General features: G+C 43.3%; 1 protein-coding gene across 7 annotated transcripts in view; it reads left to right on the top strand.

The window, feature by feature from the left end:
- The window catches only part of LOC105434032 (serine/threonine-protein phosphatase 2B catalytic subunit 2), a 117375-nt gene that overhangs the window by 52026 nt on the left and 39279 nt on the right, over nucleotides 1–26070 (top strand). For all 7 annotated transcript variants that reach the window (XM_089082176.1, XM_089082171.1, XM_089082174.1 and 4 more), the window contains exons 3-5: nucleotides 11839–11963; nucleotides 18643–18754; nucleotides 24167–24312. In XM_089082176.1, the coding sequence (XP_088938302.1) occupies nucleotides 11839–11963; nucleotides 18643–18754; nucleotides 24167–24312 (383 nt within the window). The remainder of the gene's footprint in view (nucleotides 1–11838; nucleotides 11964–18642; nucleotides 18755–24166; nucleotides 24313–26070) is intronic.

Here is a 26070-nt window from a genome sequence, read left to right as displayed (position 1 = left end):
CAACCGGCCCTCCCCGTTCCTTTAGTCCGCACTCAAGCGATTCTCATCACCGACGCGCGCGCATATATTCCTTTATATTCCCTTCTACCTTATCTTATGTTCGCTGTTCCTTTCCGCAAAAAGTCAGCAAATTGATAATTAATAAGTGGCAAATTTGGACGAGTATTCCACTTTTAAGGCCATTGCATGTGAAAATTTTATTTCGTAATCGTAAAGTCATAAGGAGATTGATCAGCCAGAGTCCAACCTATTCTCCTTACGATTCAAAAATAATGGACTGGTCAATTTGCTTATGTCTTATGACATTAAAATTTTTTACTCCATTCATCCAGTGAGAGATTTAAAGAATCAGTAGTCGATAATCTCGCGTCCAGATCGAGCAAACGAGCACGAACGAACACGAGTGGACAGCTCGTTTCAATAAGTACGCTCGACGACGGCCATACATTCGCCTACTTCATCTGGATCGAAGGGCACATTTGGAAGATCGATTTCTTTCCTGGTTGGCGATTATCGTCGCGATTATCGTCGAGAAGCTTCTCCGTGCATCGTAAGCTAGAAGAGATGCTTTTAACCTCCATTTCGCGTGATGTAACTCTTTAATTTACCGGATCGACCTTCTTCAGTAATCTTCTCCCCTAAGAGACCCGGACGCGAGAATTGATGAGTGCCATTTACGTGTTCACCGATTAAGCACACGCCAATCGTGTAGTGTGTCGCCGAATGATAACTCTCGACTCCGCCACCGGCGCCGAAGATAAAGAAGAAGAGAGAGAGAGAGAGAGAGAGAGAGAGAGAGAGAGAGAGAGAGAGAGAAGGGAGGGGCGAGAGAAATGAAAAGGGTCTAGAAGTGGCCACCCGAGATCAAGTTGACTCCCTGCGAAACGACGGAAGAGTCGTTTCGCCAAAGCGAAGAGATCGCTAACACAACCATGGCAGTCGCTGCTGTGACGAGGGAAGGATCCGATGTTGGCCCAGAAATTGCTATCGGTCAAACGAGGATTCTCAACCGGAAATGATATCCGTCGCTGTCACGTGTAAAAAATCGGTGATTAGCTCTCTCTCTCTCTCTCTCTCTCTCTCTCTCTCTCTCTCTGTGTCTCTTCTGTGAAGTCGATGGATGACTGGCTTGATACAAACGAGATGGAGCGCATGGATTTCGTTGGTTAACTCGTAAATTTGTAATACGTCGCGATCGAAACAAAGGAGGCTCGAAGAAGGAAGAGAGAGAAAGAGAAAAAGGAAAGGGAACGGAGTCGATGCGCGCGGAAGCGCATTGCTTTCGATCTAATCTATTTATATCGCGGACAATCGCGCCTCCTCTTTGATGTGTTCGCCGTCGATCGTCACGCGTGCCTATCTTTAGCGCCGGGCTTACAACTCCGGGCCGAATCCCGCGTAACATATTAACGGCGCGGCACCCGCTCGCATTCTCGGGGACGAGTCGTAAATCGCTCGAAATAAAATTGTCACGCCGCCGCCGCCGCCGTCGAGACAGACGTGAATATCTCCTCCAGGCACCTGTTATGATTTAGTCTGCCGGGATCGCGCTCGGAATTCAAACCGATCGATCGTCGGTCGGCTGCACACGCCAACGGATCGTTTCTCGACGATTCTACGATTATCATGATAAAATTAGAGGCCCGTTATATCTGTGTGATTGTTGTCTCGGTGTTGGACGATAATGCAATTATATTGTATTTCAATAACACACGTGCGGCGTGTGAGGGAAAGATAGTATCATGTAACCCAGTTCTGTTTTTAATATTCTATGAGCTTTCAAAATCGATAAGTGTATGTAACAATATATTAATCCGCTAGGAAATTTTATAGTCCGCACCCGTAGGCAAAATAATGCCAGAGGTAAGAATTTTTATAAAAAAAAACAGGGCGGAAAATGTTTTTTAAATGATGCTGATAATAGGTAACTTTATATGAAATTGCATAATAAATCGATAAAATTGTGCTAATAATAAATTATTTCCTACCACTTCGTTAACTATTGTTGCAGCAGTTTGCCTAAAAAAAAATACATGTTTTCCTTTATTATCAAAAGATTTTATAATATCACCCTCTCTCCCCCCCCCTCCTCTCTCTCTCTTTTCTTTTTTTCTTCTCTTCAATATGTGATAATATTGAGTGATGTGCAAAGTAAAGAAAAATTAGAAATTGCTATACATATCTATTGTGTAATTATTGTTTTTAGCGACTTGTTTACGATCAGAAGTGGGATGAATTTTTAATGGAATATATCGAACATAATTTTGCGCTTCGTCGTAATATTCTAGGGTGCGCCGCGTCGCGCCGCACCGCGCCGCACCGCGCATCGTGTCGGAAAATCAATCTGCGGCCGATCTCTGTCAGGCATTAATCCAGACTCCTATCGGAGAGCCGCGTTTTCTCTTTGGCTCGGACATTAATCGATTCTGCACGATCCTTTCACGCGATGAGAGCCAGATTGTAGGTATAGAACGCGCACGATGCGCGTCCACCCACATTGACATCGGCGCGCCACGCATTATCGCCCGCATTATGCGAGCTATAATGTTTCGCGTTTGAAGGGAAAATTTACGTTGTTTGCCGGAAGACGCTGGACAGAGCGTATCCGTAACTCGATCCACGATGCGACTCCTTTTTATACGCGTTGGACGCGCGACAGCGCGTATATACGGGCGCGTATTACTCGATCTTGGAAATTTCTATTTTCCTCCGCGATAAAATGCGCCACAATTTAAATCGAGGGCATTTGATGAAACTTATCGTAGTGCATTACTCCCGTTACGTTCTATTCCATTATCCTGCCGCCGCTATTATTTCCGCCGATACACTTCGTTTTCGATGGCTCCGCGCTTTCTTTTCGCGTTTAATTAATTCAGTGTCGGCATTTGCGAGATATACATAGAGAAACTGCGGATTTCGACTCCGAAAAACTTCGCTGATGAATGAATGCCGGTAGTTCGTTATGCCTGAATTTGCTTTGGCGATCGCTCGTTTCATCCGTCACAGGAATCAAAGAGAGCAAAGAATCCTGACAACGAGAAATCTCGAAGTTTTTAAAGGTTCGCCGGTCTAATTTGTTATCTCGTTTTAATTAAATAAATTCCTACATTGCATGATCGCGCGCGCGCGCGCGCGCGTGTGTGTGTGTGTGTGTGTGTGTGTATTTACATACTTTTTAATGACCGTTGATCACGTTACGACGTAAATTTCTAAGTTAAAATTAATATAATAAAACTTACTTGAGTGAATTTATTAATACGAGTAAATGATCTTTGCATTAATTTTCATAGCAATATAAACTTGAAATATTATTATATTTATTTCCGTAATTACATAATGTGATAATTTCCATAAAAAAATATATGCGAAAAATCATATTGCTTCAAAACATTTAATTCCGAGACCTTGTAATTTTTCTCTAATAAATCACAAATATATTTTTGCATATTTTGGTCTTGAGTTGAAAAAATATCTTAATAGTTGTCATATCCTAATAGTTGATTAGAATCTTTCTTGTTGGAGCTTGGAATGCGAGCAAGACGACGAAAATGTTTTGACAAACGGAAGCCAAGTCTATTTGCGATCATTTAGTATTTTTTTCCAAATTCGTATCTCGTGTAAATTTTTTTTCTTGCATTCTGGCCAAAAAGCAAGAAAAAAATATTTAAAATTGCAACATGGAGAACGGTAACGCGTGGTTGCCTCTGGCGTTCGTTCAGTCGGATTTATCTTGCCATCGTACACGCTTCCTCTTCTGTTTCGTGACCAAGCTCAGCACGTTGTTTTCCCTGATAAAAGTATCGGTATTTGCCACAAAACCGCCCTCGGCGGGAGCGAGACTAGAAAGCGCTTGAAATTATTTAATTCTCCTCAACGACGTTTAGCGAGATTAAACTCGCTAGATCCGACGTTACTGAGATTAAATTTAAAAATGGAGGAATCGCTCGAAAAGTTGTACAGAAATCATCTTTGACGAATCAAAGCTGAATTTACATACAGAACATTTCTTTCTATTTTTTCCTTATACTTTTATATATAATAGTTGTACATCTCGATATTTATTGGATTGTCTGTACCAGAGAGTCTCATTGCACTCTTTTTAACTTATAAGCGTTGAGTAGACTGATTTGCTGCAATTTAGCTGTCGAACTGGCGTCTTACCTTTCGCCACGACGATCGTAAAACCTTCGCTTCGATCTCCCCGGATTCTCGTTTCTCTTGAGCACCAAGGACCGCCTAAAGATACGATGACGCGGGGTGTTGAATTTATGTTATACGATCACATGACGACCACCGTCTTCGAAATGGGGCGCGATCCCCAGTCACCTATCGTACGTGATAGAAATACGAGAGAGTATCCTAAAAGGTCTCAGGGGAGTCAAAGAGAGCGGAGAATGGAAGTGCTGGAATAGCATAAACTGCCCCGAGCATTGATGGCCATTTACTTACAAGCCGCTTAAGCTAATTATTAGAGTCGTCCAGGGAATTTGGCTGACATAATAGCTCAACGTTTCGTTCGAATAGCTGACGTAATGCGAAAATTAATAAAATACAGGTAGCCCAAAATACATTCAGGGGACAAAAAATTGGAAATTGCTTTTGATAATTTTGCCCCAATTACTTTACCGAGATAAAACGATGAATAATACAATGCCGTACAGCTTAATAATGTTGCATATTGTACGACGTTATAAACAGACGAAATTAAAGGTACGTCGAGTTTGATATAAAAAGATGTCAATTTGCAAAAATTCCTTTCGGAAAAGGAGTCAATAAAAGTCTCGATTATCGTCTTTTTTTTTTTAGCAAAACATCTTAGTAGAAAATTATTTACAACTTGATAAATATATTATGAACGAATTATTCGTAAAAGATCTTATCGTTTAAATGAAGAGGCTAAGCAGGACCTTTAATTTTCAAACGCCTTGTACAAATAGATATGTGCCAAGAAGATATTTGTACGAGATCGCGGTTGTTCAGCGGCGAATCTAGCACGCGGAGATGCTGACTCGTCGTGTAACTTAAATTGTCAAGCCGCGTGTCCCCGTGTCGGGAGAGGAGGAGGGGGGCGAGGGGAAAGATTTATATGATCGCGAAATAATCACGGCCGAAATAGCTTCGAGCTGCCTCGCGAACATTCCGGCATTCGCTCGGTGGCGAATACCCCAGTAAAAGCGCCTCCCCCCTTTTCCCATCTCTTCCGCCTCCCCCCTCTCTCTCTCTCTCTCTCTCTCTCTCTCTCTCTCTCATTCACTCGCTCACTCACTCATTCACTCACTTACATCGAGATTTGCAAATAGTTCCGATTGTTTTTGGGTTCCCAATCGTGCCAGCTGGGGGGATTCTATTTTTTTTTTTCAATCCCACCATGAATGTCGCGCAGATGTAAAAATATAACGGCGCGCAACAATGTAAGGCGTGTGTCTGAGCTCTGTATCGTGACAAGCAAGCCTTACTTATCGTTTTACATCGATATATATATATTGAAGGTAACAACTACAGAAGCAATTTACAATTGTTTTTGGAATCTAATGACACGATGAGTCTTCATATTTCTAAATTTTAAATATCTTTGACACGTGACGACATCACACTGTACATTACATCAAGTATTCACGATTTTTTAACATGAGATGGACGTTTTCAATTTACATAAACAATATTTCAACATTAGACAAAGAGAATATATTTCAATGCTTTATGGTGTACAGAATAGTAAAAGATAAAATATGAATTATCATTACGCGACTTTTATCTTTCGCGTCGCCATGAATGTTTAAGAAAGCCGCACTCGTGCGAGAATACATTTGATCGAAGCGGGACATACTTTATGTTCCACTGCAATCTTTATGATTTACTATTTCGCATGGTTGCGGCTGTCGTTATCGATGGCGCCGGCTAACGAAGTCGTAGCTTTCTCTACGGTATGACCGTTGTTCCGTCGCGATATGGGTTAACTGTACCGTCTGGGTGAAATGTACCGTTTGTCGGATTACGGCACCGCCGTAACACCCGTACGTGGCTCGAATCTCTTAATAAAGGGGCGCCCAATGGGGGCCCGCTTTCGCACGGCGGGACGGTGCGCGAGATCTCCTTCGTTTCGTGGTTTCGGATCCGGATGCAATATGGAACGCGCACTGAACAATAATTCTGTTGAAATGTCCTCGGAGCGAATCGCGACACGTAAGATCCGTTTATCGTCAGAAGCCGAACGGTTTACTCGATCTCTCGGTAAGGATTCACATTATATCCCGTCGGGACAAGTATCTGTGACGTACGCGGATGCCGTGTGTTTCCTAAATGTCTCTCGGATGCGAGTCATTTCGGATTCACGACGGTATATTTCGAGTACGTTCCGGAAATACGAACGCCCGCGATAACGACGGCATCTCGTCGAGAAAAATGTCTCGCGTCTTCCGCGTATGTTTAACGTCGTGTGCACGCCGTGTTTTCCCTTCGCGGAGGCATCATTTGCTATCGTTGCACGATGGAGTGGTTGCCGGAGAGAGGGGGGGGGAAGTGTACAAGGGAGGGTGAGTTTATGCACCACCTCGGAATAGCGGCGTAAACAGCGGATCGATTTATATGCGGCTAAGTAAGTGCATTTTTATGCACCGTTTCACAGCCGAGATCGTCGTCGTAGTCTTCGTTTAACACACAGCCTGCTACTTTTCCTGCGACGAACATTGTCCGTGAAACAGTTACGTACGTAGAGGCACCCTGTTGGATCGAGGAAGCTTATATTTGATATGAGTTATCCTTGCTCAATCTACATTGTCTCTCATAAGCATGGCCGGGAGCGTTTATCGATAAAAAAAAAAGATATAATCATGGGAAGCTGTCGGGGGAAAAGTGATAAAAAATCGACTAGAAAAAAAAAAGACAAAAGATGCGACGAGGCCTTGAAGTTATATATATCCATGTACAGCGTGTATAATACGTGTACAAGACAATGACATTTGTCGCGTAATGTCCACGATACAGCGGCCGCGATACATTTGCCCGAAAAAATAGCTCTCCAATTCGTTAGTGTCGGCCGCCCGTAAATTTCGCGGCTCGAATAAATTGTGCGCGACACGCGCGAGAGATTCGCGAGTTTTTAAAAGCGCATATCCGTCCACGATGACCGTTCTCCTGCTGCTTAAGCGGAAACGCCATCGATAATCAACGAGAGCGCACGGGCGAAATCCGCTTTAGCGCCGCGATGAACAGATTGTTAACTGCAAACGCGGAAACCGATTATTAAGCGGCGGGCGCAGAAGTCACCATGGTCGCCACTACGCTTAATCGGATTATAATAAAAACGTGACGCAACTAATGTGGCGACCATCGTCATTAGTGGTTCGCGCGCGTTCCCGATCTAATCGCTAAGTACGTTAGCCGAGATAACGTCCGCCTCGTCAAACTTCTCGAATGATGAATAATGACGCAATTACCTTTGAGAATAGAACGAAACTGGATAAATAGGACCGTGGCGTAATACGATATTTAATTTCGAGAGATTCTGAACGAGGGGATAAATTATTTTCTGTTTTCGTATCAATCTTGCGGAACGAGCGATAACCCGCGTGCGCGCGTGTAAATTCGAGAGAATAGGGTAAATTCGTCGATATCTCTATCGTGTACCAATTTCGAGATATTGCTACATGAAATTCGAATTTTGGACGCGAATAAAAGGTTGTCGGCAAATTTCCTCTGCTATCCCCGAAACACATCGTCTTATTTCCATTTTATAAATCAGGTAAACTCCTTATTATTGAGGGGAAGATAAATTTCCGGGATAATATTGGAACGCAATACTGGATCGGTATTCGATCAAGATGGGCTAGTGGCTATTCGCATTAGTGTCTCTTGGATGTCTCGCGTTAACTGCTCTCCGGCGTGTCGTCGGTAATGTTAATTTGTGCTTACTTAGTGGCGATCCTTGTCGCTGCGAACTATCTGCGAATATCCGTTTAATTCACTTTGTGTCGACCAAGAGAGAGAGTAAGAGGAGAGAGAGAGAGAGAGAGAGAGAGAGAGAGAGAGAGAGAGAGAGAGGGAGAGATAGGCAGATCGTCTTGACTTGGCGGACTGAAACGCGCGTATTGCTCTCGAATCCTCCCGAAGCAATCCCCATTCCTAGACGCATTCCTGGGTGCGAATTTCCGAACAGATATTCGCGCGATCGTCTCGGTAATTTCTGTTAAAGTTAGTTATTAACTTGAAAGGAGACGTTCCAAAATTGGAACTTGCCTTAGACGACGTGAAAAAACGACGACAATGCCGGATGTATCTCGCGCCAGTCTCGTTCCGCGAATGCGGTGACATACGTTCCGCGCGGTACATTCGCATCGATCTGCGATCGGCCCCCGATGACGTGGGTGATTTAAATAATTAGATCACGATTGCAAATGCGCGCTACACGATACCCCCTACAAGCGCGGCTTTTGTGAAAATTCAGTTGGGTTTGCCTGGCGCGTGACGCACCGGCAAAAGCTAAGTCAATAGAGTAGCACGTAACATCGTCGGCTCACTGTTGGCCAAGCCAAAATTACGTTCTTGTTTTGCTCGTACTGTGTCCCACGATGTCCACATGGCGAATAATTAAACGCGCGGAGAGAGAGAAAGAGAGAGAGAGAGAGAGAGAGAGGGGGGGGGGAAAGCCAAACCGAGCCGATACATTTGGGGATTGTCTGAAATATTTAGGTTTGCGGCAATGCGCCAGTGCCATCCGTTGCTGAAATTACTTGCTAGAATCCCAAGACACTTTTCGCCACGTTCGCGCGGCGAAAAATAGCACGCTGGATTACGAGAGTCGAGAGACAAGAAATCAAAGAGCACGAAAATCGATTTCGAACAGTCGGAGATCGAAGGCGAGAGCTGTAAAATTTTGAAACTCGTGAACCGAAGTTTCAAACTTTTCTCAGAAATGTATTTGTATCGCGTCTGTAAAATTTATTAGATTTCATGCGGAATACGCAAAGCCGAATCGATAATGTTTCTTTATAGTATCTCTTTAAAGGTATTTCCTTTTCTTGTTTGCGAAACATCATTTATTTATGGTGATGCTCGCGCTTCGTCCTGTTTGCTCTTCGCAGAAAAACATTAGGAGTAAAAAGAAAAAGAACAATGAAAAAAGATGCGAGGTGCGAGCACCGCGGAGGAAGGAAGGCTACAGAGAAAAACTACAGGATAAAGTTCAGTTTCTTCCTGTTCTTTTGTGAGTCTCAAGTAGGTTTCTTCCCACGCATTCCTTGCCACTCGACTTTTAAAAGCGCACACGAGTGGCTCGAATTATCTCGTTTTCCGTAGGAGTTCTTAATCCATGTTACAGCGCGAGGATCGACGATATTACGAAATGGAGCGAGTCGCTACCCATCTAGATTCTTAATTAACATTTGTAGATTCTCGCTGTTCTCCAGACGTGTATTTTTATTGTCATATTTTAATCAGGCCGAATTCAAGAGATGAAGATGATCGCAAGATTGATTTTGAGAGTTAGGATAGTTTTTGATAGTCCAGGGTAGTTTTATAAAACAAACGTTATTTATTTTGTCACTCATTTTTTAATGTTATTTGATACATCACGCAATTCGCCGTTTAAGCTAAGGTTGCCATGTTAAAATTTTCAAAATTAGGGGCCAAAAAATCTGGACATTTCGATTGCAATGCCGGACGTATACAAAAATGCGCTTAAATTAATAAAATTGATTAGAACAGTAAATGAATCATTATTTCACATTTAATTGTTCATTAGCATTTAGAGCAAAGAGAAATTTGAACTGGAAAATAAATAAATATAGACTATTTTAAATTAAAAATAAGTTTTATTATAGGTTTAGTTTAAGCTTTATTAGATATTAAAATTAAGGAATTTTAACTCCTTTATGTAATACCTGTGTTATTTGGTAATGTAGAGTAACGCGAGAGGAATCAAAACAAAATATTTAGATTACAAAAGATTTCTTGAAACCCTGGATGCTTATAATTATCCCGGACGCTTTCAAAAAATCCTCCCGGACGTCCCCGAACGCCCTAAAAAAAAGAGGACAGTAGGAAAAGAGGACGGATGGTAACCCTAGTTTAGGCTCCATTCGCCGACTCTATCTCCTTTATTCATCGTTTACTGTCGATTATCCCAGTTATATTAATATAATCCCAATTTAATTATCCTCGTAGCTATCCGCGCTTTCGCCGTCAGGTTGCCGCCTCATATTTCGCTGCTTTACGCGCGCGACATTGTCCCAGTTTCTGGGCCGACCCAGTATTAACGCGAGATATATCATCGCGTGTTGAACAAAAAGCGTCGTCGATGTTATTCGTCGGTGTCCGCCTTTGTTTCACGATAATATTTTATGCAAACGCTCAGGCTTTCATTCTACCCTCCCCCTCCTTCTCTTTCCTTCCGCGGAGGCCGAGCGTTTTATTTCTCTGCCGGGTTAAAAATTTTGTAAAACCGGTAGGAAAATAGAGTCCCTTATGACACGCCGGTTGTGCCAATGTATATATTTGAGCAGACCCACGCAAAATTTTATTTAATTCACATTTATTTATCTCGCAGCGAATTCTCCCGTAGATCAGTTTCCATCGTGGCGCTATACAAATTTCAAATATTATATATATATCGAGTTCCCATCAATGCCTCATTGGTGGACCGCGAGCTTTTCGAACGCGAATCAAGTGTAAAGCTTGAAATATAGATCGCTTTTTTTTTGTTTTTCCTTCCCTACGTGATTACCACAACGGACGACTGGCACTGCGCGGCGCACAGTTCGAAAACAACTGTATTGGTGTGTGCATCGTTGCAACGAACGAATATCGGAAAATGTTGCGAAAGCAGCGCCGTAACGTACTGCAGGCGGTGAATAATAAAAATAGTTGATAGTCATAAGCTATGATGTTATGCCGGCATACTGGTATTCAGTTCCTCCGATAGTTTTCGCTGGATGATGGAAAACTAAGTTCCCGACTCGCGCCGTGTTTATGGACCTTCATTTATCGTGTATATAATAGTTTACCACTCTCCAACGTGTCATACTTTCTTTCTGTTATATTTTGCCGTACATTCATTTTTTATGCATGTCTTAAAAATTCCTTCATTGTCGTTCGTCTTGGCACCTTCCGCTGCGTATTGTCTGCCGGAGAGTTTCAAGAGTTTTGAAGATCGTACCGACGTTTAAAAATAGCGTTGTGACTTTTGAAGGAAAAGAATAAAATACGCTAAGGGATATCTTAGAGGATAGAAATACATTTTTATTTCTGTGATTTTATAAGCTCATAAAACCGCCTTGTAGCCGCCAGCGGCGATGATTGTACATGTATAAACTTTTATCTTCTAATGTAACTTTTTCGAGACGATGTAAAACAATATCGAAAACGAAGGACAGACTGTGCCGCGTCAAAGTAACTCCGACGTCACTTCGGGTTCTGGTCGCTAATAGTTCTCGGTTTCGAGAACTTGAAGTTTCTCAACATTTCCCGCTTCGTCCCGTATCCTCCACGACACGGGAGCGTAATTTCACTTTGAAACGTTCGCAAACAAGTTTACCGACTCTCAAGGGTTGCTAATGTCTATACATTTGACGCAAGATGCGCTTTAATCGCGCTATATTAATCGCTCGCCGAGTAATTACATTTCTTTTTTCCTCTTTTTTTTTTTTTTTTTTTTTTTTTTTTTTTTTTTTTTTTGGAATGGCAGTCTCCTTTATCTCGCGTAATTCGATGCGCGCTGAAAGAGCATTGCATGTGACGTTACGTAATTCGCGACCTGGAAAACTTTCTACTAATTAATTTCTCCTTCAGTTTTCTCCTTTGACCTCTCCTTCACATCTAATTCGGATGTACTTTTGATTTCAGTATGCGGCGATATTCACGGACAATTCTACGACCTGATGAAATTATTCGAGGTGGGTGGTCCACCCTCCTCTACCAAGTATCTCTTCCTCGGCGATTATGTTGACAGGGGTTATTTCAGTATCGAGGTGAGTACACGAAGAGGGAGGCATGTCGCGGAAGATGTCGCCCGTGCCGTTTCTAATCATTAAATCGCCATGATAAATATTGCATCACTATAATTAAGAGTAGTTAAGAGCTAAGCAGTTAATTTACAGTTACATTCGTACATCGGTGTAGTTAGTTGGACATACAAGTAGCATAAATGTAAGTGAAAATTTATTCCTTTAGTCTGATTACCTGGGAGAAAGCTTCATCTCGAGAATTATGCGAGAGCATTCAATCACCGGACTCTGTAATTAGCGCACGTCCTAATTAATTAGTTATTAAATCGTCAGCTCGCGTACCCAGCTTATCCAGCTTAGCGAAAGTGCAAAATCGTTAATTCTACGAGAGGCTTGCTTTGATACTACGTGATTGTTTCGAATGTTTTGACACATTCACAAGTAGATAATTAAAATCGCAAATTAACAGTTAAAAACTTCTTGCACATTCTCCGACTTTTAGATCGATTGTGAATATATCGCATTAAACATATCGATTGAAATAGTTTACGCGTAATACAACAGAGTTGCAAGAATATAATCTGTTGCGTTAATAAAAAATATTCTGCTCGCTTTAGAGAGTCTATTACCTGGAAAAATCTAAAAAAATGTAGAAATTTTTTAGAAAATTCAGAAAAATCAGGGCATTTATTTTTTTTTCTAATATTTTATTTTTCATATTTGAGTAGACACCCTGTTACTTTACCCTTTACTTTGTTTCAAATGTCACTTTTAAAACGCGATTTTTGATCGGGGAATTTTTTATTTAAATACAAAAAACGCGGTATTTCCGTTGGAATAGATGCTTCGAATTTTCTGAAATAGAGAAAAGCATTCTCTCTCCACTTCGAGCAGAGAGTGGTAACAGCCAAGAGAGAGAGATAGCGACTCCCATGCGCACGTACAGTGCATTTGTTACTCGGAAGTATTGCGCTGTTGAATGTAATTTCGAAGCATGCGCGAATAATCAACTTCGATCCGACACAAGTGGTCTATTTTGCGAGATAAAATTTCGTCACGGGCGAGTACGTTTCATGTTCGAGCATAATGCAATATTCCGTCGCGCTACAGGAACAAGAAAATGCGCGAGACGGAGACTCATTCTGAGAAGGAGAAGTAACGAGAGCAGCATCTCGAATGGCGCTCCTCTCTCCTCTCTCTCTCTCTCTCTCTCTCTCTCTCTCTCTCTCTCTCGTTTTTGCGTCTCGAAGAATTTTTACGCTGCAAAGTAACGAACAATTTCCTTTCGTGAATTCCGGAAGGGAGTTGAAAGTACAAAGTTTTAGTGCGATCGTTCTAAACCGCGCGATACACAAAATGAAGTTTCGCAGGAACGACACGTAGATGTCTCGAAGAGGATAAAATTTCAGGGACTCTGAAAGAAGTCGATGATACTAGCGAGCCCTACATTGATCGTAAGACTCTTGAATATTTTGAGGACTCTCACATCCCTTCACATCCCTTCCGTAAGAATTTATTCGTCTTTCATAATTTATTCGAAATAAAAAAAAAACAGTGAGTTCTGAGAATTTTTATTTATTTTAATTTCGTTTATTGATTTATTTCTAAAACAAGCGGCGAACATGAACATGAAATATGATTTTCTTGTAACTTGTAACGAAAGCCACCCGGATTTTATGGAGCAATCTCTGCCGGATGCAGAAATTTACGAAAGAAATAGGGGACAATCCAATATTACACGTGGTGCGCTGCGTAACCCAAGATTTAAATATATTCTCCGCGAAGTACATTTCACAAGACAGCGCGCGCGGGCAAGATGGCTCCTTTTAAGAAAATCTCTTGATATATTCCGCGACTACCGTTATTCAGATCGGGATGCGTCTTCGTGGATTCTCTGAATAATGCAAGGCGCAACATGTCGTCGTTGTGAGGCGCGCACGGATGCCGTCAGATTTATGACGCACGCGAACGAATGTCGACAGTCTAAAGCCGTACCGTAACGCGAATCGCTGTTTCCAATCAAACTGATGGACTGAACTAAATGGAATCTTTTAGCACTTCTTTAGAATCGATCGATACGCATTTGCAAACAGACCTGAGATAATATCGCCGGCAACGTGAAGTAACGATCAAAATATCGCAAAGAATTGCAAAAAATATTTTTCTCGAATTGTTATTTTTGAGTCGAAAGTCCTTGTTTTTTTTATAAATATTAATAACGTTGACTACCGTGCTTCACATATTTTTCTCGTCTCTTTTTAATCGCTTTCTTTATCAACTTTATTCTCGACGCTAATGAAATTACTCTTGAAAAATTGGATCGTACAGTTTTTATTTTCTCGCGGAAATTTTTTGTTTTTTCTCGGGGATGTTTTCACCCTTCCCGAAGGATAATTTCGCTGTAACGCTCGAGCAGATGCGGATTCGATGGTATTTACGATTGTACGATGCTACGTGGGAGCCGATCTATCCACGGAAGACATACGAGAGACGGAGTGAAGTGCGCTCTCTCTCTCTCTCTCTCTCTCTCTCTCTCTCTCTCTCTCTCTTTCTCCTTATTTTACGGCACGATGCTCGAGAGCTGCGAGTATCTCGTGGAGAAAATGGACCGCCCCCGTCCGCTGGTAAATGGCATTATAAATCGGTCGGAGCCGCGCGCTTCGGTATGAAAGGGGTTTCTGTCGCGCGGCTGCTCGCACTCGGAGGATGCTCGATCCTTCAAGACCTACTTCGTTCGATGGCTCGCTCACGCGAGAAAGGAAGATTCGTCCCGCGTTTTAAGAGAGTATATCGTCAAAATATAAGTGCGCGATCGCGCGTGATACGAGCACCGCGGTACATCACATGTACGTACGTTTCACATGCGTGTGTATGTATGTGCGTATGTATGTGCGTGGTATACACACGTAATAGCGACACGTCGAATCTTCGTGAGATCGATACTCTCTGTTCGCGATATACCCGACGGTTCTCCTTCGATGGTAGATCCTGAATCTTTTGTTTGACGATACATTCCGAAGGAGAAACCTTCGCTCCTGATGATCCGAGGAGAGACCGGGGGACGGATACAAAGGTAGAATCCGGGGGCTTAAAGAGGAGACACGAACACGCTCGCGAGAGAGAACTGATTCCATCCTCCATGATCGTTCGTTTGAAAATCTTATTCCGTGTGCTCGCGAAAATCACATCCTCGCTGCAGAGAGGAAGTTCCCTTTACAAACTTCCTCGAGTAATTTCTCGCGCGCGCTTATAGAAAAGCGCACAATTACAATTTAGAAGATTGGATACTAAAGCGGGATATTAAACTAGTAAAGTATTAAATTTGACAATTACATTCATAGTCATATCTTCTTTTTTTTTTTTTTTTATAACTACGACCCTTCCACTATATTCCGTTACATTTCGTTTCGATGATTCGTAAACCACAGAACGAATAATTGTTTATTTAACAAGGGGCTTTTTATTGCGTCGAGCGGTATTGCAAACGGTATTGACAGAGCAAAGAATCATCGATATCAAAATATCTTATTGAAAACATTCCTGAAGGAACGGTCAAGAAATTATGAAATCGTTGAGGAATATTTGAAAGATAAAATAGCGTGTTGTTAAGTAGTACAAATCTTTGTTAAATTGAAAAAAGAAGTTTCAATCGGCATCTTGTCTGGTATTTCAATTGAAGAGTTTCAAGAGTACTTCTTCAACAGCGGAAACATCCTTGGAATATAAACGCAAAAGAATTCTTCGTTTCGAAAAAGATAGTATTAATTTAAATGCGAACAGAGAGATAGAGAATGAACTGTTCAAGTTTGAGTTAAAAAAAGGAGAGAGTCAAGATCTCCTGTACTTGATCACGGCCACGTGTGCATTTTGTGCAATAGCCATCTTCTAATCGCAAGGAGGGGGACGATACACCCGATCGGAGAGCAGCGGCGCGGCGTTCCGCTCGCGAGCGAACCGCGACGGAACCTGAAGGACGAGCGCGTTATTTCGTTACAATGCCAATGAGGGCCCTCGCGTGTAATTATAGCGGCCGGGGCAAGGCGAGAGCGAGCAGCCGCTCCGTTGACTTTGCAAAGGGACGGCGACGGAAGGGCCGCGGGACGGCGCGAGGGGAGGACGACGGTAGACAGTCGATCGGGTCAACGGGGAGAAAATAATTGACCTCGAAAGTCTAAGAAAAAAATTGCCGGCGACCTGGCTTTTATGGACAGCGACGGGTGCGAGGATTTATCCCTCCCTCCCCACCCCTTTCCTCCTCCCCTCCACCCTTTCTCTTGCTCTCGCTCTCTCTCTCTCTCTCTCTCTTTCTCTCTCGGAAGCGCGCGGCGTCATGCAAAATCGAAAAAAACCGTGTGCATATCGATACCGTAACCGCTGACGTGCTAGCCGTCGCCACGATGCGCGATCCTGTGAGACGCGAGAGCGGGGAGATAAATATCCTATGTAACCAAACGTGTGACATTTCTTTCCCTCTACCCTCTCCCCCCCCCCCGCCCCCTCTCCCGGAGTCGAGCCGAGCCGAGCCGAGCCGCGATGCGGTGTGCTCGTAGTTCCATGGTATCGATTTGATGCACAAAGGTTAAATGTTCCAGTCCAGCGGTTTCAATCGCAATCACATCTGTTTTATCTTACGTAAGACCACGATGCTGGAATATTTTTCAACTTTTTCCCCGAGATTTCTCTCCTTTCCACGGTCTCTGCAGTCATGACAGACCGAGAGGGGGGGCTTCTGAGCCGTCCTTCTCCTAGCGGAGGATTAACTTTTTAAAGAAGAAAATCAATTCCAGAAACAACAACGTTCTGTTAATTCATATTACTTTTAAATGTGCGCATTCGCGAGAATGTTTCCCGTTGGAAATATGCATTTTCCTCGATTCCTTGCGGATTCCTTTAATCACGATTGGACGAATTACACAAATATGACGAGAAATTAATAAGTTCTATACATGCTTGAAATGTGGAATATTTTTAAAAATAAATAACAAAATTATTAACAGATACCAAAAATTTATGTCTGCAGAAAATTTCAAGACTTTATTCCAGCATAGTATTAATTATTGAAAATCCACGTTCTAAGATATTTGAAAAAGGGGAAATTGAATTCCATTAAATTTTCGATCGGTGAAATTGATAAAAAATTCACGGATTGAAGGAAGCGCGTTTGGTCCGAAGCATTTTGCACATTGATGATATCAAGACGCGCGGATTGTTGGAGAGGGGGATCAAATTTTCCACGATAAGAGAATATTGGCAACGAACACGCGGCATCTGTAAAGGCTTTAATCCGTATTGTTCGCGCGCAATTAAGCTTGTTTAAAACTGCCGCGTCACCCGATGATTATTAAACAGCCGCGGATAACGAATGCGGGACAAATGTTAGCCGCATAAAAGGTCCAACGGGATCGCGCCCTGCCCCTTCTCGTTTCCACCCAAAACCGTGTTGAAGCTAATGGAGTCGTCATTACGGCCGTCACATTCGAGCGTGCGAGCGAGCGAGCGAGCGAGCGAGCGAGCGAGCTAATTAGCGCGGACACAAAATTCGTGCGAAATCCGCTGGTGCGTTCGTTAGCAGCGGCCGTTGCCAATTTAATGCGGGTCAGTGGTCCGTGTGTTACAACGAATAATATTAATTAGTGATGCATTCGCGCGTAACGCGTCTCTACTCGCGCCGATAACAACCGAATTCCGACGATCGTCCCGAGCACAAGATCGATAGGCCACCATAATTAATATCCTACATGTTATATCTACATCTTCTACATTTTTCTTACATTCTAATACAATACTGCATATTTTTTCCACAGCTCTTAAAGTTTCGCTTACTGCTGGCTTACTCGCCGTTGTTATTTCTCCCTGAAAATTTCAGCGGGCAATTACAATCCGCATACAGCCTTGTGCAACTGCGCAGTACGTTTTTATCGCATTCATAAACGTAGACGTGCAAATGCCAAATGCAGCTTTCGCCACCCGATTCATTTTTGCGAGACTAGAAAATCGTCGCGCGGTTAAGTTTTCCCGTTGCCAAGATATTCCACCTTTAACACGTGCCTCGCATTCGGGATTATTAATGGCATCGTTGTCATTGGGAGAGACAGAGACAGGGGTGGGGAAGGGACTTTGGTTCGTCTCTCTTCGACGCGCCGATTAATAGCGCGTTAAATTACTGAGAGAATCTCGCGGGGTCCGAATGCATTCTGCGATGCAATCTGCCGGCAGCACGTCGCTCGAATTCATGTCGACGCGGAAGTTCTGCAATTAAAGCGGAGGAATGCCGATCAGACCGGGGGATCTACGAGCGATTGGAGCTGCTCGATAGAGGCTAACGAATTGTTTCGATTTAATTGGAGGATCGCGATATTGTCGACGTGGCACAATCGCAAGCTAGTTTGCATGTTTACGTCTTTGTGACGGTCTCCTCTTCTACAGCGTCTTAGTCGACATTGCGATTGCAGTTTCTTAACGTTTTAGTCTATCAATAGACCGCTTAATAGATTATTAACTTAATTAAATTGTCTTATGACTGTAAAAAATAATTATGGTATAGGAAATTATATTTTGTTGACACTCTGTGAAAATGATTTATTACGAAGTACATATTACGTCTGCTGTAAATTTATATCTGAAGGTTACGAAACGGTAACCGGCATTATGATTACATGGTGAGTTACTTTATTAACGTCCACTCCCTTCGTTTCTGTTTCAGTGCGTATTGTACCTGTGGGCGCTGAAATTGTGCCATCCGAACACACTCTTCCTCCTTAGAGGTAACCACGAGTGCCGTCATTTGACGGAATACTTCACATTTAAACAGGAATGTAAGTAATCTCAAATCTCTTTTTTCTCTCATATTTACAATTAAAATTAAAGAAATATACCGTAAACGACCAGTTCATGTCTGTACAAACCGTCAGCCTTTTTCTCACTCTTTATAATATTTACGGGCAAGAATATAAAATCCCCCGCCCCCTCCGCTCTTTTTCTTTTTCTATTTCTGATTTCGAAATATTCATTTCCCGCATTGTTGAATCTTTTACGTGCCGCGTACCGTGCACTTTTTAACCGTTTTTTGGCCCACTTTTGTTTCGTCGTAATAAGAAATTATTTCCTGTTTAATAATTCGCGACTTGGATTAAGTCTCCCGCCATGTTAGTTACGGTGGGGTGTTGCCTCGTAAGGTGGATTAGCTCCACGCTGCGACGAAATTTATGCGGCTCATATACATCGCGAGTTTTTGGTGTATTTCGAATATACATCTTAACATATACGCGTGTACTGTATAATTAGGGTCTAAGTAACAAAACACAGCTTTCAAGAAAGAATCGTGAGTGGAATAAAAATTACAAGATATGTCAGATTTGTGCAGATTTCGCTTTATATCACGTTTACATGGAACGAAACAAAAAGATACAAAGATAATTTATAGAGCTATTTCGTAAAATAAATTTCTAAAAATTAATGTATACATATTGCATTAATATAATTAAATAAACTATCCTTATGAATAAGTACTGGAATTTAAATCTAGATGTTTAAAAAACATACATTATATAACTGGTTACAAAAACTGAAATTGTTTTATATAATGTAAATGTAATGCTGAGAAAACATCAACTTAATTAACAGAATATTTAATGAAGCTAATTTATCTCACCGTTCTTTACATTTTTTTTTTTCATAGCTTTATATCTTGTTAAGTTTGCAAATATAATATCGCGTGACGGTATCATTCTAAACTGTTAATTATTATATAATTTTGTTACAATTTTATTTATATATATATTTTTTTTAATTAATATAAATATTATATAAGGGATTATTCCATTTAAATGAATAATAGTGAAAAATGACATAAAAATTATCTAGAACTCGTAAAAGACACGCTGTGTATAATAATACTAACGTTATAAAAAAAAAAAATGCAGCAATAACGAGACTCGGTCGATCGTGGCGATAACTCGAGTTGCGTGTGCAATATCGACCTTGTGACCCGCGTGTGTCCCCTCAGTCCTTCGATCACCTGTACCCCATGTCGAATAAGTTACGAGATTGTAAACCACTGGACATCACAGCACAGCAGTTATGTTTGCCGAATGGCGGGGAACATTCGGGGAACACCCGTGGCTCTTGCACTCCCGTTGTTACGCCTAAGTTCAAGTTTGCTCGCAACCGAGGCGAGCTTCGGGATTACATTAATCGCGCGAGTCCACCATCGGGTTACGCTGCTTCGCTCGCCCTGTAATGCAATTTATACGCGTGGATATCCGGGTCCAGATTTGCGGCGGATTTAACGTCAGATGCAGCTGCTCGTCTCCCATCCTTCCGTTTCGCGCTGGGCAAATGAGATTGCGACGTGCGAAAAAGCGACGAGCGATCGCCTCTCGCCTGTCGGTCGGAAACCCCCGTTGATTGGCCGCGCTTAATTCCGCCTTCCGCATAATCGCGCGAAACGTACCCCGCGTCTCGTCGCGCGAGAAAACCTCATGTCGTACATTACCGACTCCCCGTCCCCCCCTCCCCGTCTCGTCGCGCGTCGTGTCGCCGCTCGCATCGTAAATGTTATAACGATGCGACCGAGGGAATCGAGACGGCGAGCGGGGGCGCCTCGCAAATACTCGCAGGCTGACCTAGTATCGGACAATTTTCCGCGATCGATACACTTTTCCGCGAGACGCCGCCGGCTTCTGCTGCGCGAGTTCCCGAGCTATGCGTCGCGAGAGATGCACCGACGACGAGGAAAAAACGCTGTCGCAGAGGAACGGAAATTTTTCGAGGCTTAAAGTCTTTAAGTCGATTTAGTGGTCTAATTAATATGTCGGCAATTTCATTTCCGAAAGGCCGCCGAGTCATTTATTTTACGAGACTGAGAAATGTATTATAACGACGACGCGTTTACATCTTTTCAAAATAAATCCGGCCGCTGCTCTAATGACAGTTTGATTACGAGCGTCGGACATAAATTCGTATCGCGCTCTTAATAACGCGTTTTACGCGTTATTAAACGTTTTATGTTGCTTCATTGTATCTCACCGGTGTACTCTCGTATTTCTCGCGCGTCTTCTTTATATTTCCACGCTTACGGCACTATTATTATTGCAAACGTAAAAGCTGAGCTTCGCGGAGCGTCGAGAGGGGACCGCGGGCTCATTCGTGTCGCATTTTCGCGCCCGGGACGGGCCCCGTTTTGAGGAACAATTCTAATTTCCTCCTACATCCCGAACCGGCGTAATGCCATTTCCGCCCGCGAATATTAAGCCGAGCGCGAGCCACCCGACGAAGAGAGGGGGAGGGGGGAGGGGTTGCCCGACAAAAACTCCCTCGCTCGCGCACGCACCGTGACCCCGATTCCACGCGCGTTTAATAACCGCGATAACCGCGAAAATCCCAGCGCGCGCACGACGCCGGCCGGCGCTTTAATCATCGTTTTAACGGAGCTTTCGCCGTGCATTTATTGGCGAACGTTTGGGTGCCCTCCCCGGGGGAGAGCGGGCCAACGGGGGTGTGCCTGCCCTCGCGTATATCCGCTTCTCTCGTCGGTTTCGTTTTTTTTTCTTTTTTTTTTTTTTTTTCACAGCCGCCTATTTACGCGGCCTAGTTACCCTATTTACCCGCCTATTTACCCGCCGCTATTACGCCGGCATTCACGTGCCGACCGATCGAGAAAATTGCGATTATCTCTAGCGACTCGAGCTTTTCCTCGCGATACAAAGTCGCGATAGCACGCTCGCGCAGGAACAGGAGTAGCGCGCGGTGATTTTCTTTTTTTTTTTTTCCCCTCTTCTGCCCTCCTTAACGAAGGCAGGAGAGATTTAACCGCGAGACCTGATAGACCCGATAACCTTTAGGGTAATGCGCGCACATTCTGTTTTCGTTTAAACTCACGTTGCGGATTACGACAATGTGGGTGTTCATCCCTATCGCGACTTAACCTAAAGCGCGAATATAATAAGTTGCGGGGATGCGGTAGATCAGCGACAATATATCACATTCGCGTGACTCCATCCACATTTTTTTCCGCATTTTTGCCAAACACCGCGCGCACATTTTTCTGCCAATTCGGATAACAATGACGCGAGAAAAATGTAACGCGCTTAACCGTGACGTATAGAGAAGTTCGATACCATTCTATCAAGATAAATGCGCGGTTGCTCCTTGCCTCGCCGTATATCTCGTACACCCCAAATATATCATTTTTATCACGTCGTATCTAGCGTAATATATGGTGACGTGCCTCCGATCGCGTATGGAAATCTTAAAATAAATAGAGCTATGAACTTCAGAAAATTTCTTCCTACTTGCTTAAAAAAAAATCTTATCTGTAATGTTAAAATATCATATTTCATTATAGATCCTTTTTGACTTGATTATAATCATAACATATTTTTTGTTTATTTATAATCTCTACAGTTCTTATTTCATGTTTTCTCCTTGTTTCGAGACGTGATATCGTGCAATAGTCTTTATTATAGATCCTTTTTGTTTAATTATAATTACAATAAATTTTTTTTTGTTTAATTATAATCTCTACAGTTCTTCTTATTTTGCGTCTCTTTCCTTCGAGACGTGATATTGTGCAATTGTCTTGCGCTTCTTCTGGCTCTTGCGACGCGCAACGCTGGAAACTAACGATCGCGTTTCCTGAGGGTCGTATTCCGAGCCCGAGAAACGCATTATTCCGAGCGATCTTGTCGCTCGCGCGCTTTTCGAGCAAGAAGCCGGGACGCGATGGCCGCGCGCCAGAATCACGTGGCGTATCGTTTCGAAATGGACTTTGCTGCCAAAAACGATCGTTTGTCCGCGAACGTGGGAGACGATGAGAGCAAACGCGCAATTAATTCGTCGAAATCGTCATTTTTATCACGATGAGTGTCAGCGTCTGTATCACGTAATGATCATGAGAGTGGAGCAAAATGTTACTTGTGAAAATCAATTGCGTGCTATTACAAAGATTACAAAAGGCATATAATTTCTGCTTTATTAATTTGAGATCTCTTTAAATTTTTTTCTCAATTAATTTTATAAATTTCTACATTATTCGTAATTAATCTCGTTTTTTTTTTTTTAACTATTAACTATCTTGTCAGCTTAATTATGATTATATGTATTCGAGTTTTGTTTCGAGGTACCTGTCTCTTTTTCTCCTTCTCCCTCTCTTTCATTTAATAATCTCGAGACATGAGAGTCGGGTCCGTCCTTGGCGCAATATTACGGACACCCGCTTCGCAATACTTCAATCTGCCCAAAGAGTCTCCCACGTCCACCGGCCGGGTCGTTCATTTGCGAGATCTCTGCGTGAAGGCCTTCGAGTGGCAACCTCGAACGGCGATCCGTTTAGCTTCAGCGCCAACAAATCTTTATCCTGTCGAGATTACTTCGCTTTATTGGAAGGAAATACTTTTCACGCGTCACCCCGAACAGCGACTCGACGATCCTCCGTCCGATGTAGTAAATACAGGTTGTTTCACGTCAATTTTCGAGGTCACGGTTTAACAGAGGAAACGTCATCGAAAAAAACAGAGAGCCCCAGAGGGCTCCTATGGGCTCCTTCTGCGAGTTGAAGTTTTATCATTTTCATGTGCGTTATTCAGTTGTAAAAGCAATCCAAACTTGGAATCCAAAGAAAAAACAAAAAAAAAATACATCGATGTTTACTCGTACCGAAGATTGGCTCATTGTACTCCAGAAATGAGATGGCAATTACCTGTTCCCGTCTTATCCGCGGGCGGAGTGTTATCGCTCGTGCACGGCGAGAGGAGAGATATCGCAGAGCGATATATAATAAATTTCAGGAACACAGAACAGGCGTGGACGAGCAGGCGGGCGCGGGTCCTCCATCTTCTGGAGAGTATCCATTATTCTGCGAGGACTGCGGGAGTGCGACGTAAAATGGAGCTCCCGTGTTCTTTTTACGACTCATTCGCGAAATGGTCCATGGTCAACTATGCGTACCTCGCTCGTCAGGATCCTTCCTTCCTCCTGACTCCCTCGTGTCGCCTTTTTTTCTCCTTCGCCTCGGTTTTCCTTCCGTTCAACGACGAATTAAACGTGTTGACTTTGATCTCCATGCCTCGTCTCGTAAAAGTGCTCCCGCATAAAGGTAACTGGACACGATCCCCGATATCTTCGTACGACCGTCGTAAACGCAATAACGCTGATGAAACAAAGTCCCTCCATCGCACGAAGTGCCAATCCGTTATTTTAATCTTGGATCTTTTTTTCCCTGCTTTCAGGTAAAATAAAATACTCCGAAAGGGTGTACGACGCATGCATGGATGCTTTTGACTGTTTGCCGCTCGCCGCCCTCATGAACCAACAATTCCTTTGTGTGCATGGCGGTCTGTCGCCGGAAATTCACAATTTAGAAGACATTCGCAAAGTAAGTAAATCCCTCACGCATTTCGATCGTTGCGTCGTTCGCGATCTCCTTATAAATAATATCGGATTACTTTTTAAATGAATCTATTTAGATCTGCGAAACTTATTTATGTTATATAAAATCAATCGACACATTCAATATGAAAAAAAAGCACTTTCTGAATAAGAAGAATTTTTATGAGAAGTTTCTCACCGATATTTATTTTTCCTGATATCTTTACATTTTTATTCTTTCGATCGAATCTGTGCCTGAGTAATTTTTGCGGAAATCTTAAAGGCTATCTTTTCGATTTAAATTAAATTTCTCGAGATCATTCTTTTTTATTTGGCTTTTCACGAACTTTCATCGGGAGAGCAGATGTCGCGAGAATCATCTAGGACGCGCCTTAACAAGGCGCGATCGTTGATAATTGCGTTATCCTTCTTCCGTATGCATTAGCCTTGATATTATTTCTCGTAATCGTGCCGAGGCCAATCGTTCGATCGGCGGAGAGTCCAATGACACTCCGCCGCGCCGGAAGCGAACCAGGGAGAGCACCGACGTGCTGCCACCTGCTCTATCGATCCATCCACCTACGCCTTTTACCTTCCTGCATTGCGTGCGGCACACACGGGCGTGCGTGCGGTGCACGCGTCCCGATCACGCGCGTCTGCGACTAGAGCTCCCCTTCCCCCCCCCCTTCACCTCGCTCGAATTCTCGGCTCTTTTGTCTCGGCCGTTCTAGCGCGTATTTGCCCCGCGTCTCGCGATTCCGCAGATAAACGATAAAATAAATCTCCGCTCGTATGCGGAATGGGATGTTAAATATAACCGGAGTGCGGACCGGGCGGTCGTCTCGGGTACGTTTCGAGACGAAGGTGGTTCCAATTATTTCCACTCCACGCTTTCGGCACGTTCCCCGTTACCCGTTACTCGTTTCATCGTTGTAATTATACGCCATTGTCGCGATTTTACATCGACGGAATTGATCATCGAGAGAATTTTCAGTGATGTCGGTCGCGTCGTCACTGCGCATTATTTTATTTCTAAAGACTAACGTGTGATGTTCGATCGTTCGTGGATAGATTCCGCTCGTCGCGCAGCGGTCGTATTTTCTCGGGAAAAATGGTCCCTAAGTAAATAACTTCATCCACTCAGTTGCCTGTCATCGCGTAACGCGTCAAAGCGGAAACAGGAAATAGATTCGCCTCATTCGGGATTTTCTTGGACCCTCGTATCGCGCCGCGAGTCCCCTCCTTCCCCCCTCCCCCTCCCCCCGACTTATCCGACTTAACGCGCGTCTTGTCCGCGTCGAGAGCTCTCACGTCTCTTTTCCACGTTCTCCGCATATCGCGTTTCACGTTCGCAATCGAAATTTCCGAGTGACACCTCGTATTTCCCGGCTATCAACATCCCCCAGCGTCGCGTCCCGACACGCCCGAGAGCTATGAGCAGTTTCGTATTTCGCCACGCTCGTAAAAATTTGCGCTATTTTCATATTATTGAGCTCGTAACTCTCTCCCTCTTCCTCTCTCTCTCTCTCTCTCTCTCTCTCTCTCTCGCGTGCGCGCGCGCTCCGTTCGTCTCGAGCCAGCATCCCGTTGAGTTTTCTCGACGCGCAGCCGCCCGGGATCTCGTCCCGTTCCGCCTTTACGCTCGTGATACTCTCGTAAAGATATACGGTATTTCGAGAGATCGCGATCAAATTCGAAATGAGGGGGAAAAAAAGGGAGAAGCGAAATCCCGGGAAGAAGGTCCGGATAGAAGAACGCGCGATGA

Source organism: Pogonomyrmex barbatus, unplaced genomic scaffold, assembly GCF_055798465.1.
Source record: "Pogonomyrmex barbatus isolate J1 unplaced genomic scaffold, ASM5579846v1 scaffold5, whole genome shotgun sequence".
Lineage (NCBI taxonomy): Eukaryota > Metazoa > Arthropoda > Insecta > Hymenoptera > Formicidae > Pogonomyrmex > Pogonomyrmex barbatus.
The sequence above is the reverse complement of the archived record's forward strand: the minus strand, read 5'-3'. Positions and strand labels throughout refer to the sequence as shown.